The 27755-nt window shown below is 36.9% G+C and overlaps 1 protein-coding gene across 7 annotated transcripts in view; it reads right to left on the bottom strand.

Moving 5' to 3' along the window:
* The window catches only part of KDM4C (lysine demethylase 4C), a 430228-nt gene that overhangs the window by 256767 nt on the left and 145706 nt on the right, over positions 1 to 27755 (bottom strand). For all 7 annotated transcript variants that reach the window (XR_006353225.1, XM_043966024.1, XM_043965986.1 and 4 more), the window contains one exon: positions 21723 to 21860. Coding sequence is in view for 6 of the 7 variants with exons in the window: in XM_043966024.1 (XP_043821959.1) it covers positions 21723 to 21860 (138 nt within the window). In the remaining variant the exon portion in view is untranslated. The remainder of the gene's footprint in view (positions 1 to 21722; positions 21861 to 27755) is intronic.

Genomic DNA, 27755 nt, shown 5'->3' with positions numbered 1-27755 from the left:
GCTTAAAAACTAAGATGTTTGCCCCCCAAAAAATATGAAGAAACAAACCTTAAAAAAAAAAAACACTAAAAATTATTCAACAAGTTTCATTAGAACATGTGTTGTGAACAGCATCTTAACAACCTGGACATCTTTATTAGTTGTTAAACCTATTTCAATCATAAATCCTAAAATAATAAGAATGGCATTTATTTATATCTTTTAAGGTTTACAAAAATGTTTTACAAATATCTGATTTAGGGGCAGCTAGATGGCACAGTGGATAAGCACCGGCCCTGGATTCGGGAGTGCCTGGGTTCGGGTCCGGCCTCAGACACTTACTGGCTGTGTGACCCTGGGCAAGTCACTTGGCCCCAATTGCCTCACCCAAAAAAAAAAACAAAACAAAACAAAAAAAAACAAATATCTGATTTGTTTCTCATAACAACCCTGAGAGGTATGTGCTATTATTATTCCCATATAACAGATATGGAAAAATACACAAAGGTGAAGTGGCTTTCTTAGAGTCACCAGCTAGTATCTGAGGTTGAATTTGGACTCATATTTTCCAGACTCCAGATCCATCACTCTACTACCCACATTGTCCCCTAGTTGCCTTTGTAAAGCAAAAAGTTCATGAAATATGCGGAATATGTCATTAAAATTAATAATTTACTTCATGCCATTTATCAACAACGAATACATCAATAATGGGTATTCTTTTTGATGCATAGAAAATAGAGGCTTTCAGCAACAACATATGGTGCTGCAAAAACGCCAAGAACTATAACTTGTCTAAAAAAATTCATGATGTTTACTTTAAATTCCTCGTCTCAGCAATCTGACACCACAGAAGTACTGAATTTTGTCAACTGACTTCAACTCTTTTTATTCTTACTGCTCTTAATTTGTGTGGAAGGAAGACTAAATAAATGTGAGATGTGAGGGAAAATTTATAAAGCCATCCATCTGCCCCACATGCTAGTAGCAGTCACTACCAATACTAGTATCACAGCTGCTGCTTCTCAGACCCTCCAGTTCATACATTACCTTTCATTCTAAGATTTAAATAAATATAGGCAATACTGCAATTGACTTTAAAAAGATATACAGGGGCAGCTAGATGGCACAGTAGTTAAAGCACTGGCCCTGAATTCAGGAGTACCTGAGTTCAAATCTGTCCTCAGACACTTGACACTTACTAGCTGTGTGACCCTGGGCAAGTCACTTAACCCCCATTGCCTGCAAAAAAAAAAAAATTGAAAAAAAAAAAAGATATACAAACATTGAGGGCTTTCTGTACCAAAGGGGAGGGCCTAACAGCTGCTACCATGGAAACCAAAGGCAAAAACTGGAAGCTTTCAGAGAATCTAAGGCTTCCAAAGACTAAGAAATTCATTAAAAACCATGATGCAATGTAATGAACACTGGGCACTGGAGGTAGGGAAGGTTGAAGGATCCCATTGGAGAGGCCTCCCTGTAGAAGGTGAGTTTTGAATGGAATTTTGAATGAAGGAAGACAGAGGTAGAGTGGAGAAAAACATTGCATAAGTGGAAGACAGCCACTACAAAAGCCCAAAAGAGTCAGACTAGACTGTTAGAGCAACATAAATAAGCTGATGTAGCTGGATCATGGATTATATGGAGGGAAATAAAATACTGGAAAGGGGGGGAAGCTGGTTGGCACAGTGGATAAAGCACCGGCCATGGATTCAGGGGGCAAGGGACTAGGTTGTGAAAGACTTTAAATGGCAATGCACTTTATATTTGACCTTGGAAGTAATGGAGAGCTACTGGAGTTTGTGGTGTAGAGAAATGACACAGTCAGAGCTGCACTACAGGAAAATTACAGGCACCCATTTTCCCAATTAGGAAATACTATTTAGCTAAAATAATACCTTACAGACACTATTTTCTCAGTCTTCTGTAGTGAGCTTTGGTGATGAGTTGCTGATTAGGAATAGTTGATAAGTTTTCCTCTATTTTACTACTCTTTTTCAGGTTCCAATTAAAGGTCTTTTTTTTTTTTTTTTAGTGAGGCAATTGGGGTTAAGTGACTTGCCCAGAGTCACACAGCTAGTAAGTGTTAAGTGTCTGAGGAAAAGATATAAGAAGTTATCTTCCTTTCTTTAAAACAGCGGAGGGTTTAGAGTATAGAAAAATACATATAAGGCCAGACTTTACAAAATGTTTACATATTCTATGTTCTCTGTGATTCAAACTGGCTGTTTGGGAAGAGTTGGGAAAGAGACACAATGGGACATATAAATGATGTAAAAAAAAATATTCAAAAAGGTATTTAAATTTTTTTTTAATAAGGGGCATTTTCATGTGTCACCACCAACTATTATCATTTCTTCTAACAATACATTTTTTTGTCTCATCTTACTTAGTCACTCACTCTAAATATACAGGAATAAGTATACATACCACTTCTGATAGTTTAAGCTAGATATGGCTGTTCCCAAAACAATGTTTCTCTTTTTTTTAACTCACAGAAATCAGTATAGTAAATAATTTTTCTTCCCTTCAAGACAGTCACAATGCTTGAGGCTACTGCAGCACAAAAACAAAATCTCTTCAAGAATGTCTCCAAACAGTCAAGCTGAAAATCTAAGCCAAAGTTTCATTTAACAGCCTGTCAGTTTTTTGATGTGGAGCTAATGAATGCAGTGGCAAACAAATCCATCAAACCTAACATCAAAACAACTGCACTTCATCCCACCAAAGGGAAAAATGAAATACAACCTGCAGGCCACCTCTTTGATCTAACCTTTCAACAGAAAACAGATCTCTAAGCAACTACAGAAATAAAACATGCTAAGCAATTATGAACTTAATTTCATTCAATCAAGCAATAATGTTTAAGAATCTAAAGACAGCAATGCAGAAAGATCATATATTCCTTGTTTCTGGTGCTAAATGATCATCTAAAGACACAGAAAATTTTCTAAAAAAAAAAATACATTTTCACACTATGGACTGTTTTGACATTTTCATTTTTAAAATTTTCAAAAATGTCATGAACTCTAATATGCAATTTAAAAGTCTTGCAAACAAATTGTCTTTATGAATACTTGTTTAAGCACACCTTCTTCCTGGAGATACAAAATGAAAAATATGTTAATATTTTTCTACATACCTCATGATCTATTACATCACCAAGGCTTCTTATTCCTGGAATAAACTATCCCTAACCATATTTATTCAATTCAATACATATTTCTTTTATTTAATTCAGTTTTATTTTATTTTTAAATCTAAATTCTCTCCCTCCCTCCTTCTTCTTCCTCATTCATTGAAAAAGAAAGAAAAACAAAATCAGTTACCAAACTAAAAGAATACCAACATCAGCCATGTCAGAGAGAATGAGAATCCACCAGGAGATAACTAGTGTCAGTGGCTTCAGAGAAATCAAAGTCCTTATATTAAACAATTTAAAGATCATTGATAAGTTTGTAGAGAAAAGTTTCATTTGAGTTAGGCTAAAGAGGATTTAGAAGTGAGAGGAAAGGAAATGGAGATATCCAGTGAAGATGAGTTTCTCACAGAGTTTAGCCGAGTACAGGACTAGGATTATAGTAAATGAAGATGGTCAGATCCTCAAATTAAGTAATAAAGGAAGAAGGAAGGGAGAAAGGGAAAGGGTAAGGAAAAGGGGAATGGGAAGGGGCAGGGGCAAGAGTAGGGAAAGGAGAAGGAGCAGAGAAGGAAAATAAGAGATAGGAAGGCAAAGGGAAAGAAAGAAAGGGATCTTATAAAGAGTAAAGGGGGGAAGTCCTAAAGCAAGAAAGAGGAACAGGCAAGTCTCATAACAGGTTAAAAAAAAAGAGCCAAGAGAACAATAGACACAATTAACTTAAAGGATACACTTAAAGGTAACCCTAAAAGGCAAAAAACAAAAAACACAAAATACCACCAATAACTCAGGACAAATAAAGCAGATGAAGTATAAACAACAGTTTAAAATTCTTAACATTAAGACACCTATCCTACCTTTCTGTACACAACAAATTGCAAAAATAAAAAGTGACATACTATCAGTCACAAATATTCACCTATGCAGTTTTGCTTAATCTTTTTAGGGGAATGTTACTTAACTGGGAAGAAGTTAAATTGTTTCATTAGATCTGTAGGATTAAACTCAAATAAAAACAGATGCCTGCATCTTGGAAAACCACAAATTAACGCCTGTATTTTACTGTATTTTTATTTATTTTGTTGATTATTTCTCAATTGCATTTTTATTAAAATATGCTAAGTAAAATGAGAATGTAATATGGTTTAGGCCAAGATTCTTCTCAATGGGAATTTTATAGGTTATATTTTCAGGTTTTTAGAACCTGAAACCAATTACCATTCACCATTAAATCAGAAGAATGAATACCATTCTGCCTAGCCCTCTGTACCCAGGTCCTGGCCAGTTTACACTTGTTCCAATCATTCTCATTCCTCCATAGTCTAATCCCATCCTCACTGCATACATCATAACTGCTTATTGTGAGAAAATAATGGGATTTGGAAGATACTCAAAGGCTCACCTGGAGATTAATCTAAATTTATTGAATTAAGGGATAGTGATTGACTTTGCTGATTAGCCTACTTCAGGTTAATTAGATTGTAACCACACCTGGCTGGGCCTTAAGAAGGTATTGTTCTCAGAAGCTAAGGCCTTTGAACTCAACTGGAGATCACCTTCAGGCCAGTGAACCAATGGATTTGCATGCCACCTACCAATCAGCTTGAAGCAGTGTGTAGGGATTGCCCCTGCTCCAGACCTATAAAAAGCTTCCACACTCAGTTTGAGAGGAGTTCATGGTTGAAGCAGACTTGTGGTGGAGGGCTTGAGGAAGAAGCAAACCAGGCTGGAACTCTAGGCTAGATAGGCCTTTTCTTAACTCCATGTGTTCTTTTTTTCCCCTAATACCTAGTATGCTTTAATAAATGCTTAATGCCCAAAGACTGGTGTGAAAGCTTCTAATTTAAGGTGACCACTCATTTAGATTTTAAACATTACACTATATACATATCAAATGGCTATGTGAAAATTAACCACGACTTGTTTTTCATCTTTGTAGCCTTAGTATGTTACAGAGGAAAAAGTAAGGATTGAGAGTTGAAGCACCTGGGTTCAAATGCAACTTCTGTCATCTAGTGCCTACAAGAATATGTGTAACTCAATTAGCATCTTGGGCCTCACTTTTACCACTTAAAAAATGCAGCAATTGGAATAGATAACATCTTGGTAATTTCTACCTCTAAATCTCTGATTCCTATGTTCCTAAAAAGGATACCAGAGGGGCAGCTAGGTGGTGTAGTGGAGAGAGCACTGGCCCTGGAGTCAGGAGTACCTGAGTTCAAATCCGGCCTCAGACACTTAACACTTACTAGCTGTGTGACCCTGGGCAAGTCACTTAACGCCAATTGCCTCACCCCCCCCCCAAAAAAAGGATATCAGAAACACATTCAATCAACCCAAAGGGCACAAAAAAATATTCCAGTTTGGACAACACCAAGTATAGCAACATTATGGCAAAGGTTTCATCACAAAGAGTTCAATAACAAATAATTTATCTCAATTTTATTAATTCTGCTTTTATATTAGCATAAAATAGTATGAATTAATATTTTTCATTACACTTAAAAAGAATACTTTCTCTAGGGTTGCCACACAAGAATCCATGAATTAAAAATCTCAAAAAAGTGAGGCTATAAAATAATATTGAAATATAGCCTACTTTACAAGGAAAAAACCCTCAATATCAATAATAAACTAACTATAATTGCTTTCCCTTTAATTCCCTCAGCAACATTTGAAGTCTATAGTTTATATTCCTATTCATAGGTTTGGCCTTAGCCCAGGGGTAAGTTGTTTTCAAACAGATGAAATACCTATCTTAGCACTGACTTCTTAAATGATTTATTAAGTAATTCGGGTTATTTTGTCTGTGATGAATATGCAGTTATATGTCAAGAACAAATAGGCCCATTAGTTTTAGTAATCATCATTAAAACCCACTAAAAGATTTAGTAATCATCATTACCATTAAGTAAAAAGACCAGACAAGAATTCAGGAAAAGGGAATGGGCGGGGGGGGGGGGGGGGGGGGGGGAGGAGAGAGGGAATGGGATAAGGAAGCAATAACAATCAAGAGGGTATAGAAGGACTTGACTGGACAGTCATTCCAAATACTAGGACTAAAGTTCAGAGTTGCTGAACATGCACCTCCAGAGAGTTGAACTCAACTGAATTTTTATTTTCATTCTTTAGCTTTGGGAAAAACAAGCACAAGACCAACAGGAGCTGTAATTAAATAAGAATAAAGGTAAATGAAATATATAAGGCGCAGAGCAAATTGAGGTAAATTAAGCAACTTTCAAATCTACAATGAAATTCGTACACACCCATCCTTTAAAGTCCAACTCAAATGCTATCTCCTCCTTGAAGCTTTCCCCAAAGCTGGCTCCTCCATTCTTCAGTTCTATAGCTCCCTAAAACCTAAAATATGTTAAGATACAGTCATTGTGCCATCTAATTTTGTTTAACTGTTTCTCTTTGTATCAAGGGGTAGGAGGAGAATATATGGGAAAATGCATAAAGGTCTCAATAAAGCTTTTTTTAAACTACAAAAAATGTTGACACAAAAACTTTAAACAAAATGCTTGTAAAAAGACTGCAGCAATATATCCAAAAGAGGGTTTCCTATGAACAAGTTAGATTTATATAAGGAATAGTATATAGTTTCAATATTTGGAAAACAATATGATTAATCGCATCAATAGATACAGAAAAAGTCTTAAAATATAACACATGTAACATAATATTACCTAACATTTATTTGCAAAGTACTTTACACATATTATTTCATTTTCTCTTTACAACATCTAAGGGAGTTAGATGCTATTATCATTCCCATTTTAAAGTTGAGAAAAGAGAGGCAGAGGTACTTGCCCAGGATCACAAAGTTATTAAGAAAGCATCTGAAGTAGGATTCAAAGACAGGTCTTTGGCCCCAACCCTGATACTCTATTCACTAAGCCACCAATCTTCCTCTTTGCTAAAAATTCTAAAATTCAGGTGCAAAGAAGGGTCATCTTTTTTTAAAATGATAAAAGAAGAGACAAGATGACACAGTAGAAATTGAATGAACCTCAGGGCCAGGGAGACATAGGTTAAAATCCAACCTCTGACCAATACTGCTTGGACAAATCATTTAAGCAACACTCTAAGACTGTAAATTGCAAAAGAAGTTGTTGGCCTACGTACGTAGAAGAAGGAATTTCCTTTTCCTTTATAAGAAGTTCCCTATATATAACTCCTTTATTGGAGCATCCTATACCAATGATATCAGATCAATTCCATATCATTATGCTAATACACACCCCCAAAGGCTAACAATTTTGTAATGGGATAACAGAAGCTTTCCCCATAAATTTCTGTACTACAATGCAACATTCCTAAAAATGGTAGTAATAGCTATAAGACATGGTATATGTTGCAATATTAATTAATATAATTAATCATATTACAAACTCAAACCACAATATTAAATCGATATATACAGAAAAAACCTTTAACAAAATGTAATACTTATTTACATTAATTATAATAAAGATAGATAACACGTATATAGTGCTTTAAGTTTTGCAGAGCACTTATATTATCAGGTAATTTCTATTAGTTCCATTTTACAGATGAAAAAACTGAGGGTAGTCAAGATTAAGGAAAGGAAAAGTAAAAAATGAAACTAGGGGCAGCTAGATGGCGCAGCGGATAAAGCACTGGCCCTGGATTCAGGAGTACCTGAGTTCAAGTCCAGTCTCAGACACTTGGCACTTACTAGCTGTGTGACCCTGGGCAAGTAACTTGACCCCAGTTGACTCACAAAAAAAATAAAAGAAAAAGAAAAAAAAAAAGAAACTAAAATTACAGTAAATTTTCAGTTAGTAGGCTACAAAACAATAAAAATTATTAGTACTTCTCTGTAGCAATAACAAAAAATTGAAAAACATGAAGTAAAAAGAAACTCCATTAAAAAACACTCATATTTACAAAACACTCTGTAATGAAATAAAAAATAATTTGTATAACTAGAAAACTATTCACTCTGTATGATTAGGCTACACCAAAATGTCAATTGACCTCAAGTTCAAATATTTAATTTTCAAAATTTTTGATCATTTTAGTTCTAATTTTTTGTTTGCCTTTACCGGAACACCCTAACACCAGCTGAGATTCTGACTTTGGGATGAACAAGAAAAGAAAATATTTCACTGCCTTCAAATCCCTACTTACTATGTAGTTCCACTCCTGCTAGACCTCAAGGACTCCATGAGGCCCCCATCTGCAAAGGTAACATTCCTATACAACTCTGTTACAGTGTAACCCAAACCAAGCCAAAAATATCTCCATCTCAGAAATGTAATGTAGATGAGTAGTATGTAAGTCACAAAACTCATCAAAGGAATGAGACTCCACAGAAAGACCACAATATAACTGACATTAAATACTCAATTAATCGAAAGGATCTATGATTTTGTCAATATGAATACTGCCTCCAAACACAGATCACAGCCCATGCATTCCTTCCCATCCCATATAACTTCTCTATGTCCTTCAATAAGTTTGCTCAAAGGAATCAAGTCAGTATGCCTTCCACCCTTTCCCTGTACATCATGAGAATACCAGTGGATCAAACAAGCAGTCTAATAATAGCTATCCCTCACTTCCATCATGTAAACGATTCATCTTCTTTTCAGTTACATCCTTCTTTAATGAGATTCTTTATTGTAATTCTCCTTTGTAACTCTCTTTTTTTTTCCCAGTGGGGCAATGAGGGTTAAATGACTTGCCCAGAGTCACATAGCTAGTGAGTGTGAAGTGTCTGAGGCCAGATTTGAACTCATATCCTCATGAATTCAGGGCCAGTAATTTATCCACTGAGCCACCTAGCTCATCTTGACCACATGTCTTTCCATTGACCTCTTGTGTGATAATCACTTTCAATTCTTTGCCGTCTGTAGCATTCTATAACTAACAGCTATTCAAAATCACAGGCAAAAACAACAGTATGAAAAATATGGGGACTTGTTACAGGAAGAAATGAAACTTGCATGTCATTATAAGAACTCTGAAATTTCCCGAAGTCAAGCCAGGCAGCTCTACTCCTTAATCTCTGGCACAATTCAGTGTTCATTCAGTGTCTGCCCAATCCCTTCCTAAATCCTGTCATTTCTACCTTTACAACATCTCTCATACATCATTTCATTCACATAACCACAAAACTAGGTCAGGTCCTCATCATCTCTCACCCAAACTACTGCAAAAGATTTTAGTCCATAATGTCTCAAATATCTCCTACTCTAATCTGCCAAAATGATTTTTCTAAAACCTAGAGCTGAGCATAACAATCCTCCCACAACCCCTTAATCTAATGGCTCCTATACTTCCAGGAACAGATTTAGAGGATCCTAAAAGTCTTTAAATTGCAACAAGACTTTAGCTTATATCTTTACACCTCCTGTCTAGTATGATCTGTCCCCTCTTCTATGCCTGCTGGGTGCTCCAGCAGCTCATCACACCTTGTTTCTGGAAGAAGTCTTTCCTAGTCCCCCCAGATGCTACTACCTTCCCACCTCATATTTCATCTATTCCTTTCGATATCTTGTATGCTCACTAAAGACAGGCCTCTTTTTGCCTTTCTTTGTAACTCCAGACCTTAGCACAGTATCTGGCACATAGAAGGCGCTTTAAAAAAATTCTCGTATACAACCAGGTGTCAAGTAAGCATTTGCTAAACTGTATTTCTTATTATTAAATCATATTTATTTCATTTAATGAAAAAGGAGGGTTTGGATCAAACCTAAAAATATAATCATAAGAAGCAACCATTTATATAGATATTTATGGTTTTCAAAGAGCTTTAATATATTATATTGTCAGCCTCTAACGATAGTTCAGAGGTAGAACTAGGGTTATTATTGAGTGGCACCAGTGTAAAAGTACACCAAACTTGAAGTCAACATAGAATTACCTTCGAGTCCTTCTGTGGACACTCACTGTGTCATGAATTCTCTCTGAATCTTTGTATCCTCATTAATAAAATAGAGATGATAAGAAACAAAACATACTCTGCAAATATCATAGTCATCGATATTTACTCTTTCCTAGCTGCACTAATTTTGTTTGTACAAAAGCTTTACAATTTTATATAATAATAATTGTTTATTTTACCTATCTAATTAACCATTTTATCCAGGAGTCAGTATACTACAGTAGTAAAAACAGTGGCCCTGATATTGGAAGATCTGGGTTTAGATACCAACTCTAACACCTGTGACCTTATGGAATTTACCACCTTCTTGAGCCTCAGTGTCCTCAGCTATAAAATAAGAGGTTGGAAGAAATGGCTACAGTTTTAGATCTATGATCTTTTGTGATCTTCTTTAACTCTTGATTGGTTAAGAATTATTTCCCTGGGGGCAGCTAGGTGGCGCAGTGGATAAAGCACTGGCCCTGGATTCAGGAGGACCTGAGTTCAAATGCGATTTTAGACACTTGACACTTACTAGCTGTTGTGGTAAAATATGAAAGTTTTTAACAGTCGGTTAGGATAACTGAAAGACGCCAGTTTTTCAAGGACCACCCTTTTGGGGAGGAGATGAACAGTCCGCCTGCTGCGCATGTCAGACTGCCTGCCGGGTACAGTCCGCCTGCTGCGCATGTCAGACTGCCTGCCAGGTACAGTGCGCCTGCTGCGCATGTCAGACTGCCTGCCGGGTTTTTTTTTTTACTTCCGGGGTGGAGAAGAGGAGAGTAGCCTTTTTTGCCGGTTTGGCGGGACTCCGGGCGGCGCGGCACAGACGGTCTGACTCACTCCAAAGGTGGCCTAAATCGGTTTGGTGAGTTTTTATAAGGAATATAGACTAAGCCTAGATTTAAGACGATTTGTACTGTATTTCTGTTTTCCTATCCTTCTAATCAACAACACCTTATATACAATAAAGGCTCTATCTAGAAAACCAGAAGCTTCTTCCATTTACTAGTCTGGGAGATGAATTAAGGGAAGGGTTAAGTAGGGGAGATTTATGATCTAATATCCAATTTTAAATCTCACAGTTTGGCGACCCCGAAGGGACCTTAAGGACCCTCCCACCCTCCCTAGTTTGGCCATAAGCCGGCTAATTCGGTGGATTTTCCAAATACCCCCCCCCCCCCCCCCCGCGGACTTTCCCTTTGTCTAGTCTCCCTTAAAGACTTTAAGCCTCTAAAAGTCTTGCTTTAAACAGAAAAGCCAGCCCAGTTTAAAGGGCAAGATGCTCGAATATTCTACCATCCCTTTGATTTTTCTCATCGGAATGTATTGGGACAGCATAACATCCCGACTTAGAGGAATAGTTTACTCAATGGTCCTTCATAACATTATTGGTTTTTTCCTCATTCAGGCAGCAAAAAGTTTTTTGTATAATAGTATACGTGAGAATCTTTGGGAAAATACGTTTAATATAAGTAGAAATTTTATGCCTGCAATTGAAATACCTTTTAATACCACATCCATAGTTCATACGACTAAGGATTTTATTTTTTTTTGTTGTTTTTTTTTTGTTTTTGTTATTATCATTGTTTTTGTTATTATCATTGTTATGATGTGGGGGAAACTCTCACATATGGAGAGAGACCTCAAAATGGCTGTTTCTACTAGAGATGATCCAAATTCAGAATCAGATCAGCAGAAACTACTCCCTCTGCAGGAAGCTATAGAACATAGTAAGAAGGGAGTGCCAATTCAAGTCAGAAAATATAGCCCCTTTAGACCAAGTGACTTGAGCGCATGGAAATCAATCATCCCTAGTTTTGAGAAAAATCCAAACACTGTAATTTCACAGTTAAGGACTATATTTAATGCATATCAACCCAGTTGGGCTGATGTTACTTGCCTTTTGGAAACTTTACTGTCCCCAACTGAGATTACAGATATTATCTCAGCAGGAAATGCCCTTGTTGCGAAAGGTAAGGCCGATGTGGAATGGCCTCTAAAGGATCCAGAGTGGAATTATAATGATGATAGGGATTTCCAAAGATTAAAAGATGCTAGAGAAACACTTCTGAAGGGAATGGAATCTTGCTCTAGAAAACCGGAAAACTGGCAGAAATTTTTAAGCCTACCTCAGGAGGCTAATGAAAGACCAAACAGATTTTATGATAGACTTTGTGAGGCCGCTAGACAGTACACCAGATTGGATCCAGTAGATTTAAGAGATTCCTGTATCATTCTCAACACATTTGTTTATAATTCACTGCCAGAAATACGCAGATACTTTCTGAAACAATGTCCAGACTGGAGAAATCTCTCAGTAGATAGAATTAAGGAACTTGCAAATTATGTCTTTGACTCACGTGAGGAAGATCCAGATCACCCTAAACAGAGCATTCTGGCACCAGCGATTCCTAGTCAGCCATGTGGACACCGGAACAAGGACACTAAGGTGTGTTGTTACTGTCGTAAGGAGGGGCATGAATTGAGAGAATGTAGGACTTGGAGAAGAAATTCTAATTCTAATTACAGGCGAAATCAAAATAGAAATAGATCTTTTTGGAGGAATACAGAAAGGCAGTACCAGAATAATGGTAACCAAGACCCCCCTCAGAAGAGGACACAGGAATGATGGTGTCTTGGGGAGGAATGGAACATAGATAATGAAAGCCATATATTCCCAGATCCGGATTTTTTGAATGCACTTGTGCCAGTCCATTCACCTCCCCAGAGTAATGAACCACATGTCACCTTAAAAGTGGGGGAGACTTATTATGATTGTCTGCTAGACACAGGAGCCTCTAAATCAGTATTAGTAAGCAAACCAGATGCTGGGTGTAGACCTGTAGGATATTTGAATGTAGTGGGAGTCTCAGGAAAGAGCCAGAGAGTGGCAAAATTGAATCCTCGCATGGTATCTATGGGGCCCTTAACAGTAGAACATTCATTTTTACTCATGCCTGATGCCCCTGTAAATTTATTAGGTCGTGATCTCCTTTGCAAGCTTAGAGCAACCATATCTTGTGCTCCAGATGGGGCTGTCTCCTTACAATTGCCAGAGGATACTGTTCATTTATTACCAATTTTACTTACAGAAGCTCAAGGAACAGCAGGGGAGGTATCCAAAATCCCCTCTGACATTCCTGAGTCTTTATGGGCCTCATCCCCTAATGAGGTGGGGCTCCTTAAGTCTGCCATGCCTGTTACCTTTAAAGTTAAGGGGGGACCACCCCCCTCCATTCCACAGTATCCATTGTCTAGGGAAGCAATAGAAGGGATCACCCCTATAATTGAGGCTTTGAAAAGCCAGGGTATTATTATTCCATGTCATCACTCTCCATGCAATACTCCCATTTTGCCAGTTAAAAAACCCAAGCCTGGGCCAGATGGTAAACCTGTTTATCGCTTTGTGCAAGATCTTAGAGCGATTAATAATTATGTTATTCCTAGACATTCTATAGTCGCAAATCCGGCTATGATAATTTCCTCAATTCCCTATGAATCTACATGTTTCACAGTGGTAGACCTTTGCTCTGCCTTTTTCTCCATACCAGTACATGAGGACTTCCAATATTTATTTGCTTTTACCTGGAAAAATAGACAGTGGACCTGGACTAGACTCCCACAGGGATTTGTAGACAGTCCCACATTATTTTCCCAAATTTTACAGCAGGATCTGGCCTCTATTACCTTTAAAGCCTCCACACTAGTACAATATGTTGATGACTTACTTTTGGCCTCTCCTAATGCTGAAATTTGTCAGGAAGATAGCCGTCACTTACTGCTGGAGCTGCACAAGAGAGGACACAAGGTTTCTAAGACAAAGGTACAATGGTGTTTGCCCCAGGTAGAATATTTAGGATTTATTTTGGCTGCTGGAACTCGCTCTGTCTCTTCTAAGCGAGTCCAGGCCATTCAACAACTCTCTGCCCCCACTACTAAGAGGCAGTTGAGAGCCATTCTGGGAGCAGCTGGGTACTGTAGACAATGGATACCCTCTTTTGGTGAAATTACTAAACCCCTCATAGCTCTTACAAAAAGTTCTGTTCCAGACATTTTACAGTTGGATCCCCAGCATCTCTCAGCCATAAAAGAATTAAAACGGGCCTTGTTATCAGCACCTGCCCTAGGACTGCCAGATTATAGTAAGCCTTTCACTCTCTTTGTGCATGAACAAAGGGGGGTGGCTTCTGGAGTCCTGACTCAGTCACTGGGGCCTAACCAGCGTCCTATAGCCTACTATTCAATTCAGCTGGACCCTGTAGCGGCTGGAGTGCCACCTTGCCTTAGAGCAGTGGCGGCCACAGCGCTTTTGGTAGAAAAAGCCTCTGATTTGGTCCTAGGTAACCCTCTAACTGTGCAATGCCCTCACGAAGTGGAGGCTCTCTTACTATGTCACAGGACACAAGCCTTTTCAGATCAAAGGCTGGCTAAGTATGAAATAACCCTGTTAGGTAATGAGAATATCACTTTAAAATGCTGCACAGTTCTTAATTCAGCAACACTACTCCCTAATTTACCATTCTCGGGGGAACCGTTGCATGACTGTGCTTCTTTAGTTGATATGGCTGAAAAACCCCGTGATGATCTTTTTGATACACCTTTAGAAAATCCTGATCTTGTCCTCTATACAGATGGTTCCTCATTTATGAGAGAGGGAACCCGTTTTACTGGAGCTGCTGTAGTTTCTGATTATGACACCCTCTGGGCAGCTTCTCTGCCTTGCCATTTTAGTGCACAGGCTGCTGAACTTGTGGCTCTTACACAGGCCTGTAATATAGCTAAAGATAAGAGTGCCACCATTTTTACTGACTCGAAATATGGCTTTGGCATATGCCACTTTATTGGTATGATTTGGCGTCAACGAGGCTTTCTAACATCCTCGGGCAAGGCTATTGCCAATGGGGACCTTATCAAGGACCTCTTAGATGCCCTAAAACTGCCTTCTTCCCTAGCCGTTGTACATTGCCCTGCCCACACAGGGAATAGTGACCCTGTTTCAAAGGGAAATGCACGAGCCGATTCTGCAGCCAAGCTTGCTGCATTAGAAGCTCCTGAACATGTATTTAACCTTTCACCTTCTGAGGATATTCCTTCCAACCTAACCTATGACGATTCTGAAGTAGAAAAGTGGAAAAAGAAATTTAAGGCGAAACAGATCAATGGCATCTGGGTGTCTCCGGAAGGTAAGCCATTTCTTCCCCGGAAATTCTACCACCAGGTATGCCTCTCTGTTCACAGAAAAGGCCATTTTGGTACACAAGGCATTGTAGACTCTATTAAGAGAACCTGGATAGCACCAGGTGTGACTAATACAGCATCTCGAATCTGCTCGGGCTGCTCCACATGTCAGTCTTATAATCAGTATGCTTTTAAGGCCAAAGCTTATGGAGGGCGTCCTCTAGCATATACACCTTTTGAGCACTTACAAATTGATTATATTACTATGCCAAAAGCAGGACATTATAAATTTTGCCTTGTTATAGTTGATCAGCTCACTCGGTGGGTGGAGGCCTTTCCCAGCCCCCGAGCCACAGCTGCCTTTGTTGCCAAAATTCTTCTTAAAGAGATAGTACCTCGTTTTGGCCCACCAGCCCGCATCGATTCTGACAAAGGCACACATTTCACTGATTCGATTTTATCCCAAATCTACTCTTTCTTGGGAGTGACTCCAAAATTCCACACGCCCTACCATCCACAAAGTTCAGGCCAAGTCGAACGTATGAATAAAGAGCTTAAGAGTATGATTGGCAAATTATGTACTGAAACCCATTTGAAATGGCCTGATGTTCTACCATTGGCATTATTCTATCTACGAAGTAGACCAAGAGGAGAACTTCATATATCTCCTTATGAAATGCTTTTTGGTCACCCTCCTATCCAAGCTAAAACTTTTTCCCCAGTTTATACATCACTGGTGGGAGGTGATACTTCTGTTGCTTCCTATATACAGGAATTACAGACCAGGCTACGTGAACTCCATGAGGCAGGAGCTGTGGTCCAGGCAGGACCATTAGACTTTTCATTGCATAACTTCAACCCAGGAGATAAAATATATGTAAAGAATTTTCAGAGAACCAGTGGAACTCAACCTGCCTGGGAAGGACCTTTTCAGGTATTATTGACAACTCCTACTGCCATTAAAATTGGTGAAAAAGACTCATGGATTCATTGCTCTCATATAAAGCCTGCACCATTCATAGGTGAAGAGATTTCAGATAGACCTGAGGTAGACGCTAAAGAGGTAAAAACCCTAACGATAGCAACTGTTAAAGAGCAAAGAAAGTTCAGAGGAAACAGGCAGTTCCCATTTAAGAATCCCACTGATCAGTTAAATGCTTTGGGACTCAGTCTTCGTAAAGTATCAGGAGACGGAAATTGCCTTTTTAGGGCTTTAGCAGACCAGCTAGAAGGTCACTGTAGAAATCATCTCAGACACAGACAAGAAGCTGCTTCTTATATGATTAACCATAGACAAGAGTTTGAGTCTTTTATAGTAAATGACTCCCCTTTTGAAGAATATGTTGATGAATTAAAGAAATTTGGAAAGTGGGGAGGAAATGATACAATTGTAGCATTTGCTAAGCAGCATCAGCTGAATGTTGTGGTTCATCAATTAAATCAGCCTTTATTGAAAATCAGTGGCACAGACAAAACTAATGCTAGAGAACTCCACATTTTCTACCATAAAGAACATTATGACAGCATTAGAAAGATCAATGACAATTCAGAAACCCCTGCCACTTTGGCATGCAGAGAATTGGGGAACCAGTTAAAACAATGTGGCATACCCCAAACTCTAGCAGCTTAAATACCTTATAATTTAACAAGCATTTCCTTCTACAGGCAAAAGCACTGAAGTACATGGCCTAGTTTTCTGGCCTACCTCAACTATTTTTTTTTTTATTAATTTTTGGGTTTTTTTGTTTTTGTTTTGACTTTTGAAAGGCACTGAAAAGACCTGGAATTGACTGCACCTTTAAGTTCTTTAAGAGCACAAAAGGGTGCTTAGCGAATCTTTTGCTTTTTATTTTTTATTTTTGGTTTTGCTTTGGTTTTTTTTTTACTTTTGTTTCTTTTGCTTTTCTTTAAAACTAAATTTTGTAAACTAAGTGATTATTCAAAGACATTTTAAGTATATGCTGTGGGTGAGGCTATCGGGCCTCAGAAGCTACCAGAATTCTTCTTTTTTTTTATTTACTCTTTCTTTTTGAGAGAACCATGAGTTCTAATGAGTTTTGTTTTATTTATTTATTTTTCTCCTTTCTCTTGTATGTTGTTCTGTTTAACTAAAAAGTACCAGAAATTGCTTGATACCTCACTGAAAACATTGAATATTGAATCTTGCTAATTGAAGTCTTATTTCTTTTTGATGAATTAATCACCACTTTAAGTATCTGCTACTGTTATACCAGAGAATTCATGTATAAGATGATGTGGTCTACTTGCTAAAAGAAGATTATGTAACAATGTCTAATATAATCAGCTATTTACATTCGTTTATTATTTATATGTCATTATACTCTGGGTATGGTTTGGAATTATTGTATATATCACTAATATATTCTCAGTTATGCAGCATAGCACACATTTTTACCATCATATTGTCTTTGGTGAAATTAATGAGATTTCAGAAATATGGAAACTTATCATTTCAGAGACTAACTTGCTGTGAACTCTGACGCAGGCCCTGGAGAGAATATATGTGCAACAAAAGGAGAGACAGGTATACGTAAGTCCATGGTTTGCTTATGATGGTGACTATGTAGAGCACAATTACTAGGCACAGTCCAGTATTCATCCTCTCTCCCTCCTAATTTAACCTAATTTAACTGAACTTATTTATCTTTTTATCTCACTCAGTTGAATTCACCTGTGGCCTAGCACAATCACTGGCTGTCTCAGAACCATGAGATATGGTATGATAACCTTTCCATAACATTTTCAGGTGTCATGAACACATACTAAATTTGGCTTTGATCCAGACACATGGTGGTAAAAAGTGTTACACATTGCATAACTACCTCAACCCTCTATTACAAGTCTAACCATATAAAGGAGGGAATGTAATGGAATTTATTAATTTGATCATTGACAATGCTATGCTAAGGTTTTAAAAATACAGCAATTCAAACAGTTAAAGAAGATAATCCAGCTTTCCAGACCAGAGTCCAGAATCCAGTTTTCCAGACCAGAATCCAGTTTCCTCCTGATGACATCTTACCACTTCAAGAAGACAAGAGAACTCAGAGACTTTATATGAACTGTTTTGCTTTATTAGCTTTTACTATCTCCTTTCTGTTATATACTATCTGTAACATGTACTCTCTGCAGAGGCTCTCCCTTTGCAAGACTAATGTCAAAGCGTCGGTTCATGAGGAAAAAAAAAAAATCGCCCCTCTGGACAAAACTTTCCTCTCTTCCTTTTCTGTATTGTTGTTCGCATATTATTAGTCAGCAAAAGTTATTATATTCTTTTTACTGTTCCATCAAGGAAACATTCCGTTTCTTGAGGAAGCAAAGGGGGGAAATGTGGTAAAATATGAAAGTTTTTAACAGTCGGTTAGGATAACTGAAAGACGCCAGTTTTTCAAGGACCACCCTTTTGGGGAGGAGATGAACAGTCCGCCTGCTGCGCATGTCAGACTGCCTGCCGGGTACAGTCCGCCTGCTGCGCATGTCAGACTGCCTGCCAGGTACAGTGCGCCTGCTGCGCATGTCAGACTGCCTGCCGGGTTTTTTTTTTACTTCCGGGGTGGAGAAGAGGAGAGTAGCCTTTTTTGCCGGTTTGGCGGGACTCCGGGCGGCGCGGCACAGACGGTCTGACTCACTCCAAAGGTGGCCTAAATCGGTTTGGTGAGTTTTTATAAGGAATATAGACTAAGCCTAGATTTAAGACGATTTGTACTGTATTTCTGTTTTCCTATCCTTCTAATCAACAACACCTTATATACAATAAAGGCTCTATCTAGAAAACCAGAAGCTTCTTCCATTTACTAGTCTGGGAGATGAATTAAGGGAAGGGTTAAGTAGGGGAGATTTATGATCTAATATCCAATTTTAAATCTCACACTGTGTGACCCTGGACAAGTCACTTAACTCTCACTGCCCCGCCCCCCAAAAAATTATTTCCCTAGCAAAAACTATGAAAGATAGCTCCATCTATTCTCTCCATTTTTTAAAATGCTGAGATCATTATATTAGAGTATCAACTTGATATTTATTTTGGTAATGGTCTAAACCAATTTTTTGCCAAACTATTTTCTAGTAGTTTTCCCAGCAGTTTATAAGAAATAAGCATCCTTCTCTAAGAGATTTATGTTCTTTTTTTTAGTGGACCCTAGTTATGGAACTCTAGGTTATCCAATTTGATTGGTGCTAATTAATCTAGTCACTTTCATTGATCTATTTTTCTATTCTATACACAGTACTAAATAATTTTGATGATTACTGATTAATGTCTAGAAGAGGTATTTTCTCTACATTTCTATATTTTCTTCATTACATCCTTTGAGATTCTAGGTCCTATTCCCCCTCCAAAGGAATATCTGTCTTATTCTAGCTCTATAAAGTAAACATCTTATATAGTTTTGATTTGTAGTTTACTTTACGAAACCTTTAAATTACTTTGAGTAGTACTATCTTTTTAAAAAAATTATTATACAGGTACATCCCAACAAGTAATGACTATACACTCAATTATAATATGCTTTAAATTCCAAAAAGTATCTCTTAACTGTAAAAATGTATTTTTGTAGACTGACTTCCAAATGTTGTGTGAAGGTTTGTACTTACCTTAATTATGATTTCTCTATCAATTCCTATTAATATTGGCAATAAAGAAATGCTAAAAAAAGTATAGGCAAATAACTATTATTGTAATACAAAAATCATAACTAAAACCAAAAGGCAATATTTGTAATAAAGAAACACTGGCATCTTTACTACCAAACATAAGGGCAAAATAAGAATGTACTCTTTTTTCCATATAGTTGTAGAAATGCTAGCAATAAAAATGATACAGAAAAGAAATGAAAGACACAAACACTGCCAAAAAGGAGAAGTAATAATTCATATTTTTCCTTAGAAAACTCTAGAAAACAACAAGAAAACCAATAAAATAATTACTAGCCTGAAGAATTCAAAATAAAACCAAGAATGCTTTTTATTAAAGCAACTGCTTCACTTTCTCAGCCCAGTAACTCAATCATACCTAGAGAGGAAAGCTCAAATCTAAGGGGAGCCAGGCAAAAAGTTAAAAAACAGTATTATTCATTATGAATAATGAGAATTAGGTCAGAATTCAGTAGTTGGGATTATATTGAAAACATTCTTCTATAAACATTGAATTGTGCAGATTAAATAAATAAGTAAATGTAAAAAAACCCTCAATATATCTATGAGGACTCTATCCAATTACTTCACTGCAGATGTAAGTGTGGTATTAAAACAAAATCTTTAGTGGATAATTTTAAAAGCATATGATTTAAATAATTATTCAAATTATTCAAATAACTTTATTCTATTCAGAATTTTTATTATGTATCATCTGAATCAGCACATGTATTTTAGCTCTTTAAAAAAGCTAAAACTGTAGTTGCTTTTTAAACAATCTTTCCAAGTCAATTAGTTAAAACATAAAGTCCTGTGAATAGTTTTTTTCTCTAATAATAATTTAAAATTCATTAGACTATTATAGAACTAAAATGTCTTTTGTTTTCATAACATTCGCAAGCTTATTCTGTAATTAGGCATGTAAATAAATGCCATATTGTTTTTCAAAAGAGATTTTCAGCAATTTTCACTATGCAATGAATTATATTATTATGCTCCATACTTTGGAAACTAAATACACACTATATAAAATGAGAACCTATTTGTCTTTTGCCAATTCTACACAGATGATCCAATACAGACCACAGATTCATTTAGAAACTACTCACTGCCAAGAAATGCACCTCCACCAAAAAAAAAAAAAAGCCACAGGGGAAAGTAATCAAACTTAATAGAAATAGCCATCATTTTGAAGCCACCCTCAATTTAAAGCCGCAGGGGAGAAGTAATTAAATTTAATAGAAGTTGCAGCTTGTGAACAAAATACACACCATGTGACTAGAATACAAAATACTGGGCTAAAGATAACGTTTCACACACCAAATAACATAAAACTAGATTTGTTGTGAAAATATGTGCCAGTTCCTGAATGATGAGAAAATCATATTACTGAGAGTAATCAATACATTTTGACCTCCATTCAAATCTCTCTTCCCAATATTTTCCCTAAATTTTTAATCCACTCTATAACCTGGTCACGTGCTCCATTTTTTCTAGACACATCCCATTTACACTATCAAGAATTTATCTAAACTGTGGAGTTCCAGTAAGTTAGAAGAGTAAAATTTGTGGAATGAGAGCTTCAAGCAAAATTTTTATCAAGGAGGAATATGGCTAATGGCAGAAATAAACTAAAATATTACTTTGATAAAATTATTTCTCAGTGTAATACACAGATCGTATATTAAGTATGACAATAGGAAAACCCTTCAACATAACTAAATTTAGCAAGCAGTAAATGTAACAAAACTGAAATAAACTACAAGTGAAATTTTTTTAAAAAACATAACAAAGTTTAAAAGTTTCACATGTTAAATTTGTTACCATGATTACTAGAAATTATATAATTTATGATGTTTCTGTAACATAACTTACCAATTTGGCCATTTTTCCATAATCAATCCATCTTACTGTAGCAAAATTTGTAGATTCGGCACAGTTGAATCCATGATTGAAACCAGCATGGTATCCATATGGGAAAGTGATCATAAATTCTCCAGCCTCCTGTGTGACCTGCGTCATAGAATAACATGTAATATGTCAAAATTTAAAAGGCTATCTCCAAGAAGAAACACAAATCACAGTATATTTTAAGTTTAGAAAAACTTCCTGCTAATATAACTTTTACAGCTCACATGATCCACTTAATTACTTTAAATTATTTTATAACCAACTCCTGAAATCATTTTTTAAACTCTAAAAACTAGAAAATAAATGGAAGAGGGGAGATTTTGATTAAAGGATCTGAACCTACAATTGAAGTCTATTACACTGAAAATTTTGAAAAATTCTGATCGCTTTAAACTACTTACATAATCTAGACCTTGCTATCCACAAAGCCATTTTTTTTAAGTGAGGCAATTGGGGTTAAGTGACTTGCCCAGGGTCACACAGCTAGTAAGTGTTAAGTGTCTGAGGCCGGATTTGAACTCAGGTACTCCTGACTTCAGGGCCGGTGCTCTATCCACTGTGCCACCTAGCTGCCCCCACAAAGCCATTTTTAATAATCAATAACAATAATTATTATTAAATATTATTTAAATTATCTAAATACTAGCCACTATTATTAGTAATAATACTATTCTTGGTAATAGTAGTTGTTAATCTTTTTCAGCCACATCTGACTTTTTGTGACCCCATTTTTGTGGGGTTTTCTTAGCAAACAAACTAAAATGGTGTGCTATTTCCCTTTTGCAGCTCATTTTACAGGTGAGAAAACTGAGACAAACAGGATTAAGTGACTTGCCTACATTCACACAGCTAGTATGTGTCTGAGGCCAAATTTGAACTCAGGTGTTCCTGACTCCAGTCCCAGAACTCTCCACTATGCCATATAGCTTAGTAGTATTAGTAGTAGTTAATATTTAAATAGCACTTTAAGGTTTACAAAGTTCTTTAAATATGGTATCTCATTTGATCCTGACAATACTCTAGTTAGTGCTGCTATTTTCTCCATTTTGCAAATAAGAAAACAAGCTGAGCAATATACTGCAGTTGTCCAGTCATACAGCTAGTAACTCTGAGACAGAATTTGAACTCAGGTCTTTCTAACTCCATGTTCAACACTCCTTCCCCTGTGTGACCTAGCTGCCCAACAATGTCCTCAATTATGCCTAAACAAGAGGTCAACTATACAAGAGTAAATGTGTTTATGTGAGCATATTTGTGTATGTATGCATTTATATAGAGTATACATATACTCAAATCCCATAAGAAAGCTTACTGCCTAAATAAACTATTATGTATCTCTCTCAGTTGCCAAACTGATTATAATTCTATCAGATTATTTTTCCTTTTATATTAATTAAACAATTGTATTTTATTATTTATTTATAGTTTTATTAATTATGCTATAATTATAATATGCTGTTATATTTTCATATTATAACTTTATACTATTATTTTATTTATCATTCCATTTGTTTTATTTTATATCATTAGATTTATTAAAAGATAATACTTGGGGCAGCTAGGGGGCACAGTGGATAGAGCACCGGCCCTGGATTCAAGAGGACCTGAGTTCAAATCTGAACTCAGATACTTGACACTTATTAGCTGTGTGAACCTGGGCAAGTCACTTAACCCCAATTGCCTCACTTAAAAAAAAAAGATAATACAAAACAATGCATATAATTAAAGAGATTTTCTAAAAACAATATAAATATGGTATTTTTGCAAGGAGGGCTGTGACAAATGTTGTTTTGAAAAATAAAGTTTTTTATTGGCATCAGACCAGTCAATACCAGTTCTACTCATGTGGAAAATGGGAAAGAGAACAAGAAAAAGTCTTAGAAATTTGATTTTGAAAAATTTACTTAAATTTGGATTACGAAGTTTTCATTTATTCCTTTAGATTAACAAAATATTTAAGTTCTTTTCCACAGAGAGTTGTATTTAGCCCATTTCATTCCTTTATTTAATAAATGAATGATATTATTATAAATTATATTTGTTAGTGCTCCCTTCATATCTAAATGTCATCCCCATCTAGAGTTATAGAAAAGCTAAGCAGTAAGTATTTAAATAAGGCATCCAATGCTAGGCTTAATATAACAAACAAATAGATATCTATTTTATCTATGTAAAAAAAAAAAAAACAACCAACCTAGATTAGTATTGTGTCATAGGCTCCTTTGGCAATCTGGTAAAGCCTATGGATCCCTTCTCAGAATGATGTTTTTAAATAAATGAAATAAAAAATTTTAGCTAGACTTGAGTGAAAATTAAGATGTAACTGTGTTTTCCATCCAAGTTCTAGAACACCCTGAAATCTACCCATGTACTCAAGTTTAATTCAAAGTTTGGGTAAAGAGAATATAAGTGTGCAAATTTTGAAAATAATGTAAATACTTTATCTTTCCTTCTGATGATAGTATATTTGGCAATTCTAAAGGAAAAAATGCCTTTCTATTCTATTCAAAGATATTTTTTCATCATAATAAATATCAGAATGAAAGTTATCAAACTGGCTTAAAATTCTTCATATATTCTGGGCTTTAAACACTACTGTACTGAATTATCAGAAGTAATTGGTCAGTCCCGGGTCCAAAGTGGCACTCTGACTATCCAGAACCTATATAGCAGGAGTTTGGATGAGGGAGCCCAGCATACACTGAAGGCTCGTGCCACAACTTGGAAGCAATCATAGAGACTGCACAGGCTTATACCTTTTATCGAGCAGTGTTAATAATCACCTTAGGATGAAGGAATGAGCCATAAACTTTGGTCAAATGAGTAGTTCCATACAAATTTTCTCTCACAGTGTCACCAATTAAAATAAAGCTAAACATATCTAGAAATCTTAACCCATGCTAGATGACTATTGAGATACACATTATCCTCCATAGTAACCTATATCCTTTTACAATGAAATTTGTCAAGAGTACAGTACTAGAAACAGGGCAATGACATTCACTTTTTGGGGAACCAAAAATGCCTAAGTACATTAATCACTGTAAAAATATTTTAAACTAACTTAGGGCCTAAATCTGACTGGGGGGCCTAGTCTGGGGACTTTTGATTGGCTGGCTATCTGACTGCTATTAATTTAAAAATTTCTCCACACTGCTCCCAAATTGATAAGCAAATGATTAAGAAGCCTTTTAATTAAATAACCAAGGCAGAATTTATTTTTAAAAATCAATGTAAATGATAAGGGTAAAGAAATGCAAATTATACTACCTGTCTGCTTTTAATAAGGGCCTTTGCTGCCTCTTGCCTTAGGGTATGCTCCAGCTTTCTTCAACTTTCACTCTTTTTCTCCTTCACTCCAGCTCCCCTGCTTCCCTTTTACTGCTCTGCTCCTTTCTTCTAACTCCAAGCCTCTTTCACTTTGTCGACCCCCCCCTTACTGTCTAACTTTCCTCTCTGTACTGCCGCACTGAACCCCTGTTTTTCTCTCTCCCAGACCTCCTTGCATTCTCTTAGTCCTCCAGCATCCTCCAGCCTCTTCACTCTTAGCTTTTTCTCTGTCACCCCCCCTCCTTAAATATCCTCAGTCTCCTTAGTGTACTTGTAGCAGCCTCCCTGTTTGTCTTCTCCAACCTCCTTGTACAGTCTCTAACTCCCTGGTAAATATCTTCCTTTTCTCCCCTCAAACCTCTGGCTCCCTGCAGACCCCCACACACCAAGCTACCCTAGGGCTGCGGCCAGAGCACTCGAGGAGCCATGCCCCTGCTGCACGCCTGGGACCTCCACACAGGCTGCGCTAGGGCCTGGCAGGACAAGCCTGGGATCTCTGGGGTAGATCTGCCCAGGGCAGAGGGAAGTGGGGCTTTTTCCCCCAGCCGTCTGACCTGGCTTCCTGTAAAGCCCACAGGGCTTTTTGGCTCAGCTGAAGCAGAGGGGAAGGGGTACCAGCCCCTCTTACACAGAAAAAAACCCTGAGAGCCTAAAGCTTTTTAATCTCAGTCCAAAGACAGGGTCCCCAAATCAAAATAAATTCCCAACATCACCTAATATTTGGCTGATGATCAAGAATTCTTTCTCAAGGTTAATTGGATTATATCCATGGTACCTCCAAAGGGAAGTATAAAGTTTCATATCAAACACGTGACCCTGAGATATAATGTAACATAATAAAGGACTTCCCATCTGGGAGGCAGGCAGAATGGTAGAGCAAAAAGAGGGAAAACCTTTTCTAGCTTTGGAGTCAGAGAACTTGCGTCACAATCCTAGCCCTGTCTGCCACACAAACTTTTAGAATATCAATTCACCTCACTGGCCTATTTTCTCACCTGTAAAATGAGGGGGTTAGACTAGATGATCTCTAAGGTTCTTTCCAACTCTAAATCCAGTAACTGTAGAAGAGACATTCCCTAACAAAACAATCACAGAACTTATGTGAAGGGATAGCCTTCTGTTAGTCTGACCCAGATAGATGAAGGAATGTGCCATAAACTTTGGTCAAATGAGTAGTTCCATACAAATTTTCTCTCACAGTGTCACCAATTAAAATAAAGCTAAACATATCTAGAAATCTTAACCCATGCTAGGTGACTATTGAGATACACATTATCCTCCATAGCAACCTATATCCTTTTACAACGAAATTTGTCAAGAGTACAGTACTAGAAACAGGGCAATGACATTCACTTTTTGGGGAACCAAAAATGCCTAAGTACATTAATCACTGTAAAAATATTTTAAACTAACTTAGGGCCTAAATCTGACTGGGGGGGCCTAATAAAAAGTTGAAGATTTTTCAGACTAGAACAGTAATATAATTAGGATAAAGATCAGCAGACATATATTTTATTTGAGAATGTGGAAATGAGATGCAAACTTGTCACCCAACTATGGGGAAGTTACTACAATTCAATAAAATATTTTCTATCTTACAATCTTAAGAAATTCTTCCTTATACTTCATTTCCATCTTTCATACTGATTTAAACAAAGTGAGCACTTCCTGAAGGCAAGAAAATGAAATATATAACCTTGCATGATTCTTTAGAGTTTTAAAAATAACATGATAAGCATGTGTACAGAATGTGATCCTGCATGGAATTTTAATGACACTAAAATAACATAGTAAAATACAAGTCATCTCATCACCAGAAATTCTGAAATCTACCTCATCCCCCCAGCCCCTCACCACTCATGAGTGATACATGAATAGGGGTCCAATGGCAGTAACAGTAAAAGCTCAGCTGTCGCCTTGTAAGCATAGGCCCGCTTATCAGTGTGCAGCACGTTTCTCCTTCTATTGCTCCAAGCCAAGAGAGATCACAGACTGATTCTCTCTATAGTCGCATTCTCACTGAATCCCATTAATTACAACTACACTTGGGAGCAGGCTGCCTGCTCCTTGTACTGGATGACAGTACAAAATTCATTCTTCTTAACTATTTCTAACACTTCTCATAAAATAAGGATTAGAAAACCACCTTCATTATTCATTGGAACTTTATATGTTCTCCTACTCTAAAAAAAAAAAAAAGCCCTATCCTACAAGTGTTTAAAATATCATCTGTTCCAAAAGAATGTACTTCAAAATAATAATCCTCTAGTGTTTGTAGAAGCATGAAATACCAGGTCAAACTATGTTGCCAGAACAAAAGGTTGACTTACTTTGCCTCTTCGCTGAATCATTTATGACAAACTACAAGGACAAAAGGAGTAATCATTTATACTATAAAACTAAAAGCAAAAATTACATTCCCATAAAATAATGCATCCTTAAGAAGATTTAGGGGGCAGCTAGGTGGCGCAGTAGATAGAGCACTGGCCCTGGAGTTCAAATCCAACTTCAGACACTTAACACTTACTAGCTGTGTGACCCTGGGCAAGTCACTTAACCCCAATTGCCTCACAAAAAACAAACAAAAAAAACCCCAAACAAAAGAAGATTTAGATAAAAGTGTAACAGTTAAAATAAGGTCAACAAAGGCACAAAAAGTACTCAGGA

This window comes from Dromiciops gliroides, chromosome 1 (genome assembly GCF_019393635.1).
Source record: "Dromiciops gliroides isolate mDroGli1 chromosome 1, mDroGli1.pri, whole genome shotgun sequence".
In the NCBI taxonomy this organism is placed as follows: Eukaryota; Metazoa; Chordata; class Mammalia; order Microbiotheria; family Microbiotheriidae; genus Dromiciops; species Dromiciops gliroides.
This window is presented reverse-complemented; position numbering and strand designations above follow the sequence as displayed.